Source organism: Talpa occidentalis, unplaced genomic scaffold, assembly GCF_014898055.3.
Source record: "Talpa occidentalis isolate TD23 unplaced genomic scaffold, MPIMG_talOcc4v2.1 talOcc4.15, whole genome shotgun sequence".
NCBI lineage: Eukaryota > Metazoa > Chordata > Mammalia > Eulipotyphla > Talpidae > Talpa > Talpa occidentalis.
Window position 1 is genome coordinate 75,716,930 of NW_023601543.1, and position 16,375 is coordinate 75,733,304.

Here is a 16,375-nt window from a genome sequence, read left to right on the forward strand (position 1 = left end):
AGAATGCTAGGAAGGTAAGAATAAATGAAGTCATTGCAAGCTAGGCCTATTTTCTTCCAATAATCTCCCAGGTAACAGCCTCTACCTTGCCAGGATCTGATTACCCGTTGCTGGCCTCGGACCATAGCATTATTGTTTTAACATTTCTACCTTCCTCTTTATCCCAGCATGAACCATGTTGGATGGGAGCCTGGGGAAGCTGACCCTGCTTGGGGATAAAGAGACAGGTTTAGCACTCGGTGGTCCTGAAGGCACTCTTGAAAACACAGTGATTAGAAGGTAAAACAGCCCACTCTGGTAGCGTGCGCCTGTGTAATAATGTCCGGGCCACACGGGGCCACCCTACTGGGCAGGACTCATTTTCATATAATCTCTTCCCTCTGCTAAAGTCTTTGTATGTTTTTGTTTCCACTCAGCCTGAGTGGACATCAGTGTAAAAGGATGCCGAGGGTAACTTAAACTGGAATTTAAAGCAAGTAACAACAACAACAATAACAATAATAGAAGCATCACGTATGATGGGTACAGTCTTTTGCCAACCAAATGATGGTACAAGTCTGCTCTACACTTAGGCCCCTGTGCTCCATCCCTAGTGGGTATAGACACATAAGACTAGTTTCTTGCACCTCCACATTGTTGAGTGATAAGGTGATTGTTGTGTACTGGGTTTAAGGCTGGAGGTCTCACTCATTTTGCTCCTTGGGTAAATGAGGGATGGAACAACTATTTATGGTGAGATAGGCACTGTGCCTTCCGTGTGTTATCTCATTTAGCCAGGCTGCAGGCTTGGAAATAGGAATATCTTCCCCATATCGTAACTAAGGAAACTAAGTAATTCCTCAAAGATCAAATACTAACTGATAGAGCTGAGACTTACAATTCGGTCTGTCTGACTTCCAAAGCCCCCCGTTTCCATTGCACACAGATCTCTAATGTCAGCGTTCAAAAATAATCACCTGCTCATGCTCCCAGGTGATTCAGAAGCAAGATGTGCTTGGATGCACTTTGAGAAATGCTGTATTTAGCTCTCCCATGGCACGTTTGCTGCTCTCAGGACCAGGAGAGGAAGCAAATTTAGACATTCAATGTAAATGGTTTTGACCCAGCACTTCTTCTCCTAGGAAATGTGTACATCTGGCCAACAAAAACTGGTATTAGGATGTTCTTAGCAGTGTTATTCCTGATAACCCCACACTGGAAAGTACACAAACACCCAGCAGTGGAAGAGTGCATACAGAAATTGTGGTATGTTCATATAATGCAGCGCTACACAGCACTGAGAATGAAGAATCTACAACCATCTGCAAAAAATATGGATGAACTCACACATATAATGTTGAATGAGAGAAGTGAGGCAACAAAATATACACTACCCGATTCCATTTTTATAAAATATCTTTAAAGAGCCAGCAGAGGTAATCTGTGAAGTCAGAAGTTAGGGGAGTAGAAGGAGCATACAATGGAGGCCGGAACCTTTAAACTAAATAAATCTGTCTCCGTTCCAAGACCAGTCCAGTGCTTATCAGGTAATTTGTGAATTAAATGGTGCCCATTCTATACGCTTTTTGTAACAGTGGCCTGGCCTGGAGTCAGGTTCCAGACTCCAAAGAAAGTGGATGGAATTGGTTAGCTTAGGAAGAGTGCTTCAGGATAATCCCACTGTAGGAAAAATTCTAGAAAATAACTGACCCCAAGCCAGCCTATCAGGTTTTTAAAGGGACAAAAGACAGAAGTACTGTAATTAAAATTAACAGAATCTTCCCCATGTCTGCTTATGTGTATGTGAAATCTCATTAAATTAATCTGCTTTACCCCCACAGTCTTCCAGGATGGAACCCTGAGGAACAGCATTTAGAGAGCCAATAGAGGAAAGTTCATGAAAAGAAGACAGGGAGGTATTTCTCCAATAGGTGGGAGGCTGGGGTCCAAGGGCAAAGGTATCACCTCATTGGTAGATGCACTTAAATATTTTTTTTCATAGATTATTGTTTTTATTCAATAAGTCATCTGCTTTGTAGAATCGATCTTCTTTGGAACATCTTTCTTTGGAAAATCTTCTGTAGAATATTTTTCCTTTAGTGGCTCAGAAAAAAATGTGGTTTTATTATTGAAATAGAATCTAGCAAATACCTCAAGCTGAGACGTGTTAGAAATATCTGTAGTTCCATCCACGTGTATCGCAAACCTCCCACACTGCATAATTGGTCCTAATGCTGTTTCTTTCTATGTTCAGCAATATTTTCTGTATGTCTTCTAAATATATTTGCTGCCAAAGGGACGCATTTCAGCCTTACTGCCATTTTTCCTACACGTTGGAGCAGCCTAATCTCTGTGGCACAGAGAGCAAGTGTTTCTGCAATGGTACGGGACTTTGGGTTTTTCTCTGTTGGATTCTGGAAATGCAGAAAAGGCTTCTACATACTTATTACGTGCAACATTTGTGAACTGCTGGATCGTGTACCTCATAACTTGAAACGTTGGAAACATTTTGTTTTGTTTTCGTCTTTTGGATGCTTTTTAACGTGATATTTACAGTAGTTTCATGCCATCGTTAGCTCATACCTGGAGCTAATGATGTTCCAGGTGAGGTCTAATGCTAATGGTAGCAGATATTTTCAATGGCCTTTGTGATGATTTTCCATTCAGCTGTCTTCTTGTCAGATCTGATTATATCATCTTGGTCACACCTGATAAAGTGGCTGATGCAGGACTCAGAGGAGAAGGGTCAGCTCTGCCACTTCCTTGTTCTCCTGCGCTTGTGTTACCTTTGCTTTCCTACTTCATTGCAGGAAATGGTTTAAGCCACCTGCTAATCTTCCGAGCTTTGGATTAGTTAAAACTACATAAAATAATCCACAAATGCACTTATCCAGGTCCAGGTGAACATTGCATTATGTTGCAATAAACTGAAAGCAAGTGAAAATGTCAGGGGACCCAATCCCCGCTTTTCTAATGCCTGACTGGCATTCTACCTTTAGGGTACTTTATCTACTGTATGTTGTCAAAGGTGGCTGTGAGTCTGCATATTAGAATTAAATCTTAGTAATGCTTCCTCTAGTGTTTTTTATCATGAAAAATTCATCTAAGCATTGGGCTTGCTCGCTAAAGGATTGTCTTGCCTAGTTCACAATCAAAAACCCTGCTGTGGATATTCTAAATCTTACCCTTGGAGCCAACAGGAAGGGAGTGAACTCTATTTCCAGGCTGCATGTTGGACCTGTTGAAGAAATGCATTCCTGAACTGCATTTTGTGTCTGGGGCTCTGCCTTACGTAGAGAGGGAGCGCTCCAGAGACAAACAAAAACCAGGATTGTCTTTATCAGGGGGCTGCTGTTGAGATGTCTGGTTCGCTCTGCCATCACCCAGCATGCCCCTGTGGAGACACCGCAGGAAGAATTTCTATCAAGGTTCCCATCAGGAAATGCTGTGCTTCTCAGTAGCTATTTTGTTTCTTGCTTGAGGGCAATATTAACTCTGTCTACCTCTTTGCTTTGATGGCCAGGAACTCGGTGCCATTTTTTATACCCCACCCCCACCCCCGTCTGAAACATAGAGGAGCAATACACAAATGTTCCTGTGTGCTCCCTTTACCCCTAGCCATTTTTTTAAAATCCATATTTTGCCTCTCACCTCAGATCTCGCAACTATCATTTCAAATTTTCAAAAATTTAAAAGTCACCTCAAGTCCTTTGGGGAAAGAGATGGAATATGAGTAAGATATTAAGATCGATATTGATATTTATGATAAGCTCCTTAAATTCAATTGCCTAAGGAAAAAAATTGACTGAAGGTATGGAATTCTTATCTCTAGGTATAGATGATTATTTCCTATTGTTAATAGCACCGATGCAGTTCATGAATCTGAGATACCATTCGTTATAAGACACACTTCCATTTCAGAGAAAATTGCCAACAGTGATTTTAAGACAATATTTCTTGCAAGATCCCCTCCTGATCTCGGAGATGTTAAAATGTGTATGTGTGTGTGGAGAATGTACATTATAGAGTCAATGAAATGTGGTATTACTGACAGTACTAAGATTCTTCCAGCTATTTGAAATCCACTGCTGTGGGACTTGGGAGGTGGCTGCATGGGTGAGTTATGGCTTATGGGTGGTGTTTTAAGGATGTCTGTCTTCCTAGGGCATAATAACAACTCTGATCCCTGATCCCTGAAAGGGCAGTCATCACTAAGCTGAACTAGATGTAGGTGTTCACAAATTGGTTTAAAAATGGACTTATGGGCCTCCCTGGTGGCGCAAGGGGTGAAGTCTCAGCACTATGAAGCTATCTGCAGCCACTGTAGCACAAGTTCGATCCCCAGCCAGGGAGCTGACCCACATGGCGCAGCAAACCTCTCCTGTCTCGCTTGCTGCTCCCCTCAGCAGTGTATTTCAGTAGATCTGCCTGTTCTGCTTCCCACTCTGTCTCTGGTGAATCCTCTCATTCCCCTGCACCTCTGGCCTGTACTCCAGTTCTTGTATGCAAAAATAAATAAATCTCAAAAAAAATGGACTTCTCATGAGGGGTCTCTAGATAATCAGAAGCAGGAAAATGCATTTTAAAAAAGATCTTTTATGATAATTTTTAGCTGTGCTGTTATTTTTCTTTTAACTAACTTCAAAATACTTATTTTCAAGTCCATCGCCTTAACCACTCGGCCACGACTACACAACTAAAAAATACTTATTTTCTACAATAGAAAAATGAGCAAAGGACAGATTATGCTTAGAAGAAAACACAAATGGCGGGCCTCCCCGGTGGCGCAGCGGTTGAGCGCTGGGTTGCGAAGCTGCCCGCGGCCTCTGCGGCGCCGGTTCGATCCCCGGCTGCTCCCCGGCCTCCGGAGGAGGGTCCCACATGGCGCGCAGACCTCTCCTGCCGCCCGCTGCTCCCCTCAGCAGTGTACTTTGGTCCTTCTGCCTGCTCTGCTCCCCGCTCTGGCTCTGGTGAATTCTCTCACCCTCCCGCGCTTCTGACTGTGCCCAGTGCATGTATAAACAAAAAAACAAACAAACAAATAAATAAATAAATAAAACATGCCTCTATTAAAAAAAAAAAAAAAAAAAGAAAACACAAATGGCTAATAAACTTTCGAAAAATGTTCAGTCTTTCTTGTAATCAAAATAATGCAAATTGGAACAGCATGATACTATTTTTTGTTCTATAAAATTGACAAAGATAATGCTCAATGCCATGAGGTGGCAGCAAGATAGGTGTTTTCATACATTGTAATGTGAATAGATATGATCCAGCTATTGTTAAATGCAATTTACCAATATATGTTTAAATGTTCTTCACATACTTATGTTTAAAATGTTCATAACTCTGAGCTAAGTAGTTCAGCTGCTGGGCATCTATCTTAAGAAAATAACCAGAGATTCAGAATTGTTGAGAATGTTACATTAGTAAAATATAAACAACTTAATATTCAGCAACAGAACTATTTAAATAAATTATGGTTTTTCTATTCAGTAGAATGTTTTACAACTGTCAAAGTTGGAGTTATATAGGAAATATTGGTACCTTCTCATTTTGCTGTGAACCTAAGTGACTCTAAAAAATAAAGCCTATAAGTAGGCTGAAATATGTTAAAGTGACATGATAAAATCTTGATGTATTACATGAAAAAAACTGTATGTAATACGATGCCAAAGGTATTACTATGTATATGTCACATATCAGAAAGCCTAAAAAGACATTTTGAAAGTGTTAATAGTGCTTGTATTGAGTAGAATTCATGATGTACTTTGTTTTCTGCTCATTTTCCTAGTTTTCTATAGTTTATAGTATGAAGATGATAAAGTTAGAAAATATTGATAAGTGTATTCACTTTCCTATTGAAGTGTATTCACTTTCCTATTGAGTTGAAAGCCTATTTTTTTTAAAGATTTATTTATTTATTTATACAAGCACTGGGTACAGTATTTATTTATACAAGCATGGGAGGGTGAGAGAATTCACCAGAGCCAGAGCGGGGAACAGAACAGGCATACTGACAAAATACACTGTCGAGAGGAGCAGCAGGCGCGGCAGGAGAGGTCTGTCACGCCATGTGGGACCCTCGCCCGGTGGCTGGGGAGCAAACCGGCGCTGCAGAGGCTGTGGGCAGCTTTGCAGCCCAGTGCTCAACTGCTGTGCCACCAGGGGAGGCCCCTGTTGTTTTATTTTAGTTTAGTTTTTAGTATTTTATCTTACATAATTCTTACATCATTTTTCATTTTTGCACAATGTATGCATTTTTATTTTGGTTATATTTTTTTAATCAATGATTCTCCTGTGACTTTTTTTAAAAAGAGTTATTTATTTATGCATACAAGAATTTGGGTACAAGATGCTGGGGGTGAGAGGATTCACCAGAGACAGAGTAGGGAACAGAACTGGCAGACTGACTGAAGTACTCTGCTGAGAGGAGCAGTGGGCGAGGCAGGAGAGGTCTGCCTCGCCATGTGGGTAGCTCCCTGGCCAGCCGGGGGTCGAACTCATGCTGCAGCGGCTGTGGATTGCTTCATAGTGTTGTGCTTAACCCCTTGTGCCACCAGGGAGGCCCTCTCCTGTGACTTTAAATTCCTCTGTTCAGTAAGTACTCATTGAGGATGGTCTATCTGGTAGGTTTTGCCCTAGAAAGTAGGAATTTAGTGACAAATAGAAGACCAACTCCCATATGGAAGTTGTTGGAACTTCCATAGAAGTGTGGGAAGACCAGCCATTAATAGACAGTGTCTCCTCATCTGATGACCTGGACCTCTTTCCAGTCTGCCTTCATGCCCTTAGTTGAATAAGTCAATCTACTGCCGTGGCTTTACAGAACATTTTGTCTTGCTGGCTTCTTCATCTGTATCTCTTAACCTATAGCATAATCCTCTGTTTCAAACTGCAGACTTGTACATCCAGTCCCCACCTGCCATCTCCACTTCGAGATCTAATGGGCATGCCAGACCAAATGTGCGAGAATGGAATTCTTGATTTCTCCTTAGCCCTGTTCCTCCCACTCTCAGGCCTACTTACTCTTCCAGTGCCCTCACCCATACCCCCGCATCCTTGCAAATGGCAATGCCGGCTTGCCATTCTCCAGGCCAGTAACTTCGGAGTTATCCTGACTCCTTGCTTTCTTTCCTACCCTACATCCAATCAATTCCAAATTTTACTTATGCAGAATCTAACCAGAATCTGACCCCTTCTCATCACCTCTACTGCAGTCCCCCTGGCCCCAGTTTTCATTACATTTGCTCATTACACCAGATACCTTAGAGGTTTTCTTGCTTCTACCTCTGGCTCCTTGCAATTGAGTGTCAACATAGCACCTAGGTGGTCCTGTGATTCCGTTAAAAACTCCCCAATGACTCCCATCTCCTCAGAGTGAAAGCTGGTTGTTACAGCATCCTAAAAACCCTACATCACTTCCTTTTGCCTCACCATCCTAGACTAAATTTCCTAATACTTTTCATTTTTGCTCACTTCTTCCAGGCATATTGGTTGCTTTCGTGGAAGAAGCCAGGCATGCACCGGCCCCAGGGTCTTTGCACTTGTTATCATGGCTTTCTCCACATGGCTCGATGATGCCTTATATATATATATTTTTTAATTTTTTTTATAGAGGCATGTTTTATTTATTTATTTGTTTGTTTGTTTGTTTTTGTTTATACAAGCACTGGGTACAGTCAGAAGCGCGGGAGGGTGAGAGAATTCACCAGAGCCAGAGCGGGGAGCAGAGCAGGCAGAAGGACCGAGGTACACTGCTGAGGGGAGCAGCGGGCGGCAGGAGAGGTCTGCGCACCATGTGGGACCCTCCTCCGGTGGCCGGGGAGCAGCCGGGGATCGAACCGGCGCCGCAGAGGCTGCGGGCAGCTTCGCAACCCAGCGCTCAACCGCTGCGCCACCCGGCAGGCCCCCGCCTTATATATTTATATACATATCAACTTCCTTGACTCTACTCCTTCCCTGATTTTTTAAAAGATTTATTTATGCATACAAGAACTGGGGTGTAGGCCAGAGGTGCAGGGGGTGAGAGGATTCGCCAGAGACAGAGTGGGGAGCAGAACAGGTGGAGCAAATGAAATACATTGCTGTGGGGAGCAGTGGACAAGACAGGAGAGATCTGCTGTACTTTGTGGGTTAGCTCCGTGGCTGGGGATCGAACCTGTACTGCATTGGCTGACGATAGCTTCATAGTACTGACTTTAATCCCTGCACCACCAGGGAGGCCCCTGATTTTTTTTTTATAACACTTAGCAGCTTTCAAACAAATTACACACTTTACATTGTTTTTAGTTATTATCTCTAAGCATCACAAGGGTAGAATTTTTCTGTTTTCTTCCCTGATGTATCCTCAGAACCTAAATCAGTGCCTGGTACACAACAAGCACTCAAGTAGTGCTTGTTGAATGTTGGAAAAATGAATATTGGGTTGATCTATTTAGACAAATTTAAATTGTTTTTTAAATTTTTTTAAGATTGATTTATGCATACAAGAACTGGGGTACAGGCCAGAGGTGTGTGGGGGGTGAGAGGATTTACCAGAGACAGAATGGGGAGCAGAACAGGCAGATATACTGAAATACACTGCTGAGGGAAGCAGCGGGTGAGTCAGGAGAGGTCTGCTGTGCCATGTGGGTCAGCTCCCTAGCCGGGGATCGAACTTGTGCTGCAGTGGCTGCAGATTGCTTCATAGTGCTGCATCTTAACCCCTGCGCCATCAGGGAGGCCCCTAAATTGTTTTTTTTTTTTTTTTTTTTTTTTTTTTTTTTTGTATTTTATTTATTTATTTATTCATTCATTTATACAAGCACTGGGTACAGTCAGAAGCGCGGGAGGGTGAGAGAATTCACCAGAGCCAGAGCAGGGGGCAGAGCAGGCAGAAGGACCGAAGTACACTGCTGAGGGGAGCAGCGGGCGGCAGGAGAGGTCTGCGCACCATGTGGGACCCTCCTCCGGAGGCCCGGGAGCAGCCGGGGATCGAACCGGCGCTGCAGAGGCTGCGGGCGGCTTCGCAACCCAGCGCTCAACCGCTGCGCCACCGGGGAGGCCCCCCTAAATTGTTTTTAAAAGCTCAAATGATTTTTAAAAATTCTACAAACCCAAGAATAATATCATTTAACAGTTATAGGTAATAGTTGTTACTTTTCAGAGTACTCCTCTTTTTCTGATAGACACCTTTCTCTCTCAATATTCAGGATACCTGATCCTTGATTAAATTCCCTGCATCTCTGAATTCAGAGGACAGGAACTCTTTCTTCAAGTTTTTTTTTTAAGATTAATTTATTTATGCATGCAAGAACTGGGGTATAGGCCAGGGGTGCGGGGGTCGGGGGGTGAGAGGATTCATCAGAGACAGAGTGGGGAACAGAACAGGCGGATATACTGAAATACACTGTTGAGAGGAGCAACGGGCAAGTCAGGAGAGGTCTGCTGTGCCATATGCGTAGCTCCCTGGGCGGCCAGGGATTGAACTCGTGCTGCAGAGGCTGCAGATAGCTTCATAGTGCTGTGCTTAACCTCTTGTGCCACCAGGGAGCTCCTTCAAGTTTATTTTAAATTAGATGTATTTTATGAACATATTCTCATTATAAAAATGCAATAGTGGACATATATGGAGTAAACAATGAAAACATCCCTTTATCTCATCTGTTGATGGCATCTTCTTCCCCAGAGATAACCCCTAGTTGACAATTTGTGTGTCCTTCTAGGTTGTTGTTGTCCAATAGAACTTTTCTCTGATGATAGGAATATTTATATCTTTGCTAATATAGTGGCCACTAGCCACATGTGGTCATTTAGTATTTGACATTACCTAGTGTGCCTGAGAAATTGAGTTATTAACCTTATTTAATTTTAACTAATCATAATTTGAATGCAGGTGGTACTATATTGGGCAGCACAGTTCTAAATTACTTCTAAGCAGTGACATTTCTCTCTAACCATAAGTGATATACTATATAACACAAATACATAATGCACATATTGTTTTGTGACTTGCTTTTTGCATTTGCAACAAAATGTCCCGAGAAATCATTCCATCAGTGGGCCTCCCTGGTGGCTCAAGGGGTTAAGCACCACACTATGAAGCAACCCTCAGCCTCTTCAGCACGAGTTCCATCCCCAGCCAGCCAGGAAGCAACCCACATGGCGAAGCAGACCTCTCCTGTCTCACCCACTGTTCCCCTCAGCAATGTGTTTTGGTCAGTCTGCCTGTTCTGTTCCCCACTCTGTCTCTGGTGAATCCTCTCACCCCCCACATCTCTGGCCTGTACCCCAGCTCTTGTATGCATAAATAAATAAATCTTTAAAAAAATCATTCCATCAGTATGTATCCACCTGACTGTTTTTAATGGAGCCTGTCAGTTCAATGTGTGTATACTGTACTTAGCTAAGTGAAAAATGAATTATTCTTGGGTCTGAGCCACATCCCAGGCCCGCTTCTCCTTCAAGCCATTGGCATCTGGTGAGGCTTTGCACCAGCTGCCTGATCTGAGATTCTACATAATTAATGACAAAGTCCAGGAATCCAGTGCAGCTAGTGTCTTGGGCCTACCTGTGGTCAGCCAAAGCTCTACTGTTTCTTGCCTTGCTATCTTCAAAAGACATTAATATTCTGATGTCAATTAAAATCAGGCTTTAAAAAATATGTTCAGTGATGAGTAAATAATAGCCTCCCAGCATGAGACTGAGGATAAGACTAACATCTTTTTATAATTCTGAAATTGCAGTTGTAAAGCTCTTGAGTCGGGAGGTAAAAGGCCTGTATGGAGAAGTAGATTTGGTCTGAAGTCCTGTTCTTGTTTCTCTTGTGGATCCTGATGAAAATGTTCTATTGTGGTAAAATTCTTTCCTACTGGAAGACATTCTTGAGATGGTTATGACTTTATTAACTATGAGTAATTCACTTTTCAATTAATCTCTGTGCTTCCAACATGACTCATCAACATTTGCTCGCTAACACTCTTACTGAGTCTGGCATCACACTGCTGAATATGCTGTAGCAGTCAAGGCCCTGTCTAGAACAGACAGTTCACTTTAAAGGGGAAATTTTTTTTAAAGATTTATTTATCCATACAAGAACTGGGTACAGGCCAGAGGTGTGGGGGGTGAGAGGATTCACCAGACACAGAGTGGGGAACAGAACAGGCAGACTGAGTGAAATATACTGCTGAGGGGAGCAGCAGGTGAGTCTGGAGAGGTCTTCTGTGCCATGTGGGTCACCTCCCCAGCCAGCCGGGGATCGAACTTGTGCTGCAGAGGCTGCAGACAGCTTCATAGGTTGTGTCTTGACCCCTTGCACCACCAGGGAGGCCCTAAAGGGAAATTTGAAGTGAGTTCCTAAAGGGGTTATTCACAAAGGTGTGGGCAGGGTTCAAGAAATCCTCAAGGGATAGTAAGCACCCTATAAACACTGGAAAGTGGCCACCAGTAGGCATGAAGGGACAAGGGGAGAGTGTGGTTACCAGAACCTTGTGGAATGCTCTATAGAGACGGCGTTCTCACTGGAGCTGTGCATTTGGGGACAACAAATGCTTCTTGCTAGGGGTGTCAGGGAGACAAACACCCTGTGCTCACTCTTGTCCTGCCCCCAGTGTTTTGCCTGCTTCCCATGGACCCAACCCAACTGGGAACAGGAGGGCAAGGGAGCCCATTAGAACAGTGCACACAGGAAGCCACGCAGAGAAGGCTACAGGAGGGTGGGGAGGAGGGGATTCTGGAGTGGTGAAAGGAAGATACTAATCACACATTGCATTTATTCTGCGGAGAGGTCTGATCAGGGTGTTGACCGTGGCCATGTCAGTGTCACAGAGCTGCTTCAGTCTGTTGGGTCTGGTGCCCCCTGGCCTTGACGTCCACGTGAGCACAGGTGTGTGCTGTCTTCTCTCTTCTGGCCGGCCTCAGTGGTCAGGGGAACTTGCCGATGGCACAGGGTCAAGCTTGCTCTCTAGGGGGTGCTCTTCTCAGGATATTTGGGCTCCTTCAGAGCCGTAGTGTCTTGGGCTGCTGGAAGATGGGTGACGTGTGGATCCATCTAGCTATAGATGCTTTTCAGCACTGCTTTCTCAGCTGTCAAAGCTTCTGCTTTGACTTTGGCTTTGGGAAAGGTGGGGGCTGCCTTCTTTGTTTTTAGCACCATCTTTGTGAGAAGAGGAACCAGTATTTTTCTAAAAATCAAATCTAAAAAATCAAATGGAGGGCCTCCACGGTGGCGCAGCGGTTGAGCGCTCGGTTGCGAAGCTGCCGGCGGCCTCTGCGGCGCCGGTTCAATCTCCGGCTGCTCCCCGGCCACGGGAGGAGGGTCCCGCATGGCGCGCAGACCTCTCCTGCCGCCCGCTGCTCCCCTCAGCAGTGTACTTCGGTCCTTCTGCCTGCTCTGCTCTCTGCTCTGGCTCTGGTGAATTCTCTCACCCTCCCGTGCTTCTGACTGTACCCAGTGCTTGTATAAACAAAACAAACAAACAAATAAATAAAACATGCCTCTATAAAAAAAAAATCTTTAAAAAAAAAAATAAATAATCAAATGGATATTAAATATTGAAGCTAGGATTTGATCTTAGGCCGGTCTGACTAGATAGCCCCACTGTAGTTAAGAGCAGCTTAGCTTAAACAAGCAACTCTGGGCTTGGCGGGCACCATCAGCGGTGCGATGCCATGTTGTGATTGGTTGATTAGCTTGCTGTCTGGTTGGTCCAGTTGTTAGTGATGCACATTGCCGAAGTGCAGGTTCTGCTGGCCATTTTTTGTGCTCATGTAATGTTTACAGTGTATATCTTACATAGCATCCAAGAGCTTTTGTTTTTAAGTAAATATTCGAAATGTGTAGTTGAACACCTTCTGCAGATAAAATGCCCAATATCTAATGTCTGGCCCCTTAAAAAGCCTGGTGGGACTGTGGCTTTGGTATGTACTGTGGTGTGGTTTGTGACCAGAACTGGCATGACAAATGGGCGACATTCACATGCAATGACTGTGTGTTCTGAAATCTTAAACTAGACAGAAAGAAGTAGTGTGGCAGCCTCCATGTCTGTGGTCTTGCACAGCCCTTGCACATGTGAGGTCCAAGGTGCTGGGCCAGGGCTTTTAACCCTTCATGTTCCTTGTTATCTTCTGCTAGACATAGAAGTGCCATGTGCCTCCGCAGTCCTGAATTGGAACATGGCTTGGGAGGCAGCGTAGTTTATCCTCTGATGATCTCTACCTGCCCCCAGGTTTCACTTCTATGATTTGTATGTTGAAAAGGATAGGGGTTCCCCCGCCCATAAAGTCATTGAAAACTGAATAAGCCTTTTCAAACCAATACTGTCTCCCATTCTCGATGGGCTGCCTTTGAGGATTACTGCCATTTATATTCCTTCCTTTCTTATTCACCCTCTCCATTTACCTGCCTCCAAACATCTAACATCATCTGAAACACATAACATGTGCTAACAGACATTTGACACGATCTGGGTGATAGGGAGTCTAAGCTGAGGCTTGCTACTATTTGTCTGTAAGTCATGTGATCTATTTCACTAAGTCTGGGTAAAAATAAGGTCACATACTTTTGTTTTTTCCCATTAACTGTTTCCCCCTCCCTCTCTATTAGGAAGTCTCCTTTTATTATTTTATTTTTTTTTATTATTTATTATTATTATTTATTATTTTATTTTATTTATTATTTTATTTATTATTTTATTTTATTATTTTATTTTATTTTATTAGGAACTCTCCTTTTTAAGGGCCCCCATTAATATTGCCTAAGAATACATTATCTATTATGATCTTGTATCACAATCTATAGCATGGTTATCGCAGTGTTATGATATGGAATAATGGACACTAATAGCAATAGTTGCCACAATTGATGGAGTGCCAGCTCCAACTACTTTACATGCATTGTTTCTCACAGAAACCCTGCGAGGTAGTTTCATTTTACAGATGAAACTGGGAGTCACCTAAGTTAAGAAAAACTTCCTTTTAGCACACAAAGTCAGATACATTTCTTGTTCCAATAGCAACTCCTGCTATGGGTCAGTGACAGGCCACCCATCATCTCCCTTTCCACTTTCCGTTCCTCGCCAGAGCCACTGGTGGGTCTCAGTGCCCACCAGTCCTGGTTGCGGCCTGGTTTGAAAAGATGAGCTTTTGGCCCATCTGATTCTCCTTAGGACTTTGAATTGGGGAATAATGGAAAGAAGCAACAAGTTGGTGGGAGCAGGAGCTGGCACTGAAAGGCTTAATCAAAGGTTGCTGCATGACCATTGGGAAGGGAGGCCATATTCAAGCTGAAGCTTATGGGGGAGTAGAAGTGGAGTGGAGACTTTAATGTAGTAAATAGGGGTGGGACAGAAAGAATCCTGGCAGAGAATAGCTAGGTTGGGGCCACTCTGAGGCTAGATTCACCCTCTTGCCCCCGCAGTTTCTGTGCCAGCATAGCCTTAATGGAATCGTTCATTTCTTAGGTTACCTTTAGTGTCCGTTCTTTCAGCTGGAAGAGTCATGTTAGAATACACAGCCTGTAAATGCTAGAAAGGGGATTTGAAAATTTGGTTTTGTGGCTACAGAGCATCTGTTATTTTTTAAAATTTTTTTTTAGATTTATTTATTTATGCATAGAAGATTTGGGGTACAGACCAGAGATGTGGAGGGCGAGAGGATTCACTGGAGACAGAGCAAGGAACAGAACAGGAAGATTGAGTAAAATACACTGCTGAGGGGAGCAGCGGGCGAGTCAGGAGAGGTCTGCTGCGCCATTGGGTTTCTCTCTGGCCGGGGATCAAACTCGTGCTGCAGAGGCTGTGGATTACTTCATAGTGCAGTGCTTAACCCCTTGCGCCACCAGGGAGGCCCAGAGCATCTGTTCTTGTCACTGCACCCTGTTGCCACACGACAGGTGCTATTCCGACCTACCATGGCCCACAAGGTCACCTTAGTGTGGCCTTGAAAACAAACCAATGGTGGATTCAAATTCTTGGAATCCATGTCCCAAGTCTTGGTCTGCTTTGAGAGCCCTGAACAGGAGGGTGGGGTTAAGAAAGACTCAGGCAAGTGGGAGGTCTCCAAACAACTCTGGGCCAGGATACCAGCTTCCTGGGGGGAAGGTGCTACAGTGGGGCGAGGGGTGGGGCAGGGTAAGGATCTGTTCTTGGCAGTGCAGATGCCAGTGTCTTTTCCTCCATGATGGGTCTGGTCTTACCCCTACTTCTACCCCCTCTTCTAAGGTAGCGCCTGCCACGTAGCTGAATGAGCAAGTGAATGAATAAAGGAAGGGCAGAAGCAGGTCGCAGCCCCTCTTCAAATGTATGGGTCATTCTTGAGTTGCATCTTCCCAAGTTAAGGAACACCTGTGTCTACTGTGCTATTTAAGAAGACAAGTCAGGTAGCAATATGAGCAATGTTTACAGCGGCTTTAAAAATACCAAAGATGGGGCCTCCCCTGGTGGTGCAGTGGTTGAGCGCTGGGTTGTGAGGCTGCCTGCAGCCTCTGCAGCGCCAGTTTGATCCCTGGCCACCGGCGAGGGTCCCACAAAAAAAAAAAACCAAGATGATGTAGTGATGACCATGGCAATGACATAGTTCAGGGACTACAGTGGACCACTCTGGGTTGTGCTCGCCCTCTTTACAAAAATACTGTTCGTTTTGTCTTCCTCTTTCTGGAGAGAGTAAGGTTTTCATTTTAAGAGGCTGACTAAAAATGCAGAGCCACTTCCTGGGCAGGCTTCCAAGTGACTGCATCTCTCTCAGCGCTCCCCAGAGCCCCAGCCCAGGCTGCTGGGGCGGGGCCTCCAGCCGTTGGTGGCTGTTGGAGCCACCACAGGAGCAGTTATCTGCAGCCCGCCAGAAATGCTGTACTTTCAGGCCCCCCCTCAGGGCACCGATAACAACTGCTTTGGCCTTTGCACTGAAGAGACGTCAGAGTTTGTGATTGGCCAGGTCGGTGTGTGAAATACAGGTGTCTGCCGCGTTTCTGAGTATGACATTCCTTCCAGCCAAGTACCCCAGGGTGTGGGTAAGTGTAAATGTTTCAACTCTTCCCTCATTGGTTGTGAAATGTTCAAAGCTGAGCATTATGACTTTCCAAGGGTGTGACTTAGCATATTTCTTAATCCTGCGGAGCCTCAGTTTCCTTTTCTGTAATATAGAAATAACATTATCCTCTGTAGCGATGGCTGCAATGCCTAGAGGAAGGGAAACGTTCCTAGCCATTGGAGGGCAATGTGAGGTTTAAAAGAAATAACATCTCCAGGGTACCCACATAGTACCTGGCATATAGTAGACACGGAAGAGCTCTTGTTGCTTCTGAAGCATCTGTCAAGAAACTGTTTCAGTGTCAATGTCCCTGCTTTTATTTCTAATAGGACTGCATTTCTTGAAAGACTCAGCGGATGTAGTCTGCTTCTTAATCATACCTGTGTAG

General features: G+C 44.2%; 1 protein-coding gene across 4 annotated transcripts in view; it reads left to right on the top strand.

Moving 5' to 3' along the window:
• PCYT1B (phosphate cytidylyltransferase 1B, choline) overlaps positions 1-16,375 on the top strand; it is a 114,438-nt gene that overhangs the window by 32,802 nt on the left and 65,261 nt on the right. Inside the window, exon 1 of one of the 4 annotated variants that reach the window (XM_037512593.2) lies at positions 15,917-15,967. The exons of the other annotated variants lie outside the window; for them this stretch is intronic. Coding sequence (XP_037368490.1) covers positions 15,932-15,967 — 36 coding nt within the window. The 5' untranslated portion in view covers positions 15,917-15,931. Of the gene's footprint in view, positions 1-15,916; positions 15,968-16,375 lie in introns of those variants that run through there. 4 annotated transcript variants of the gene reach the window in all.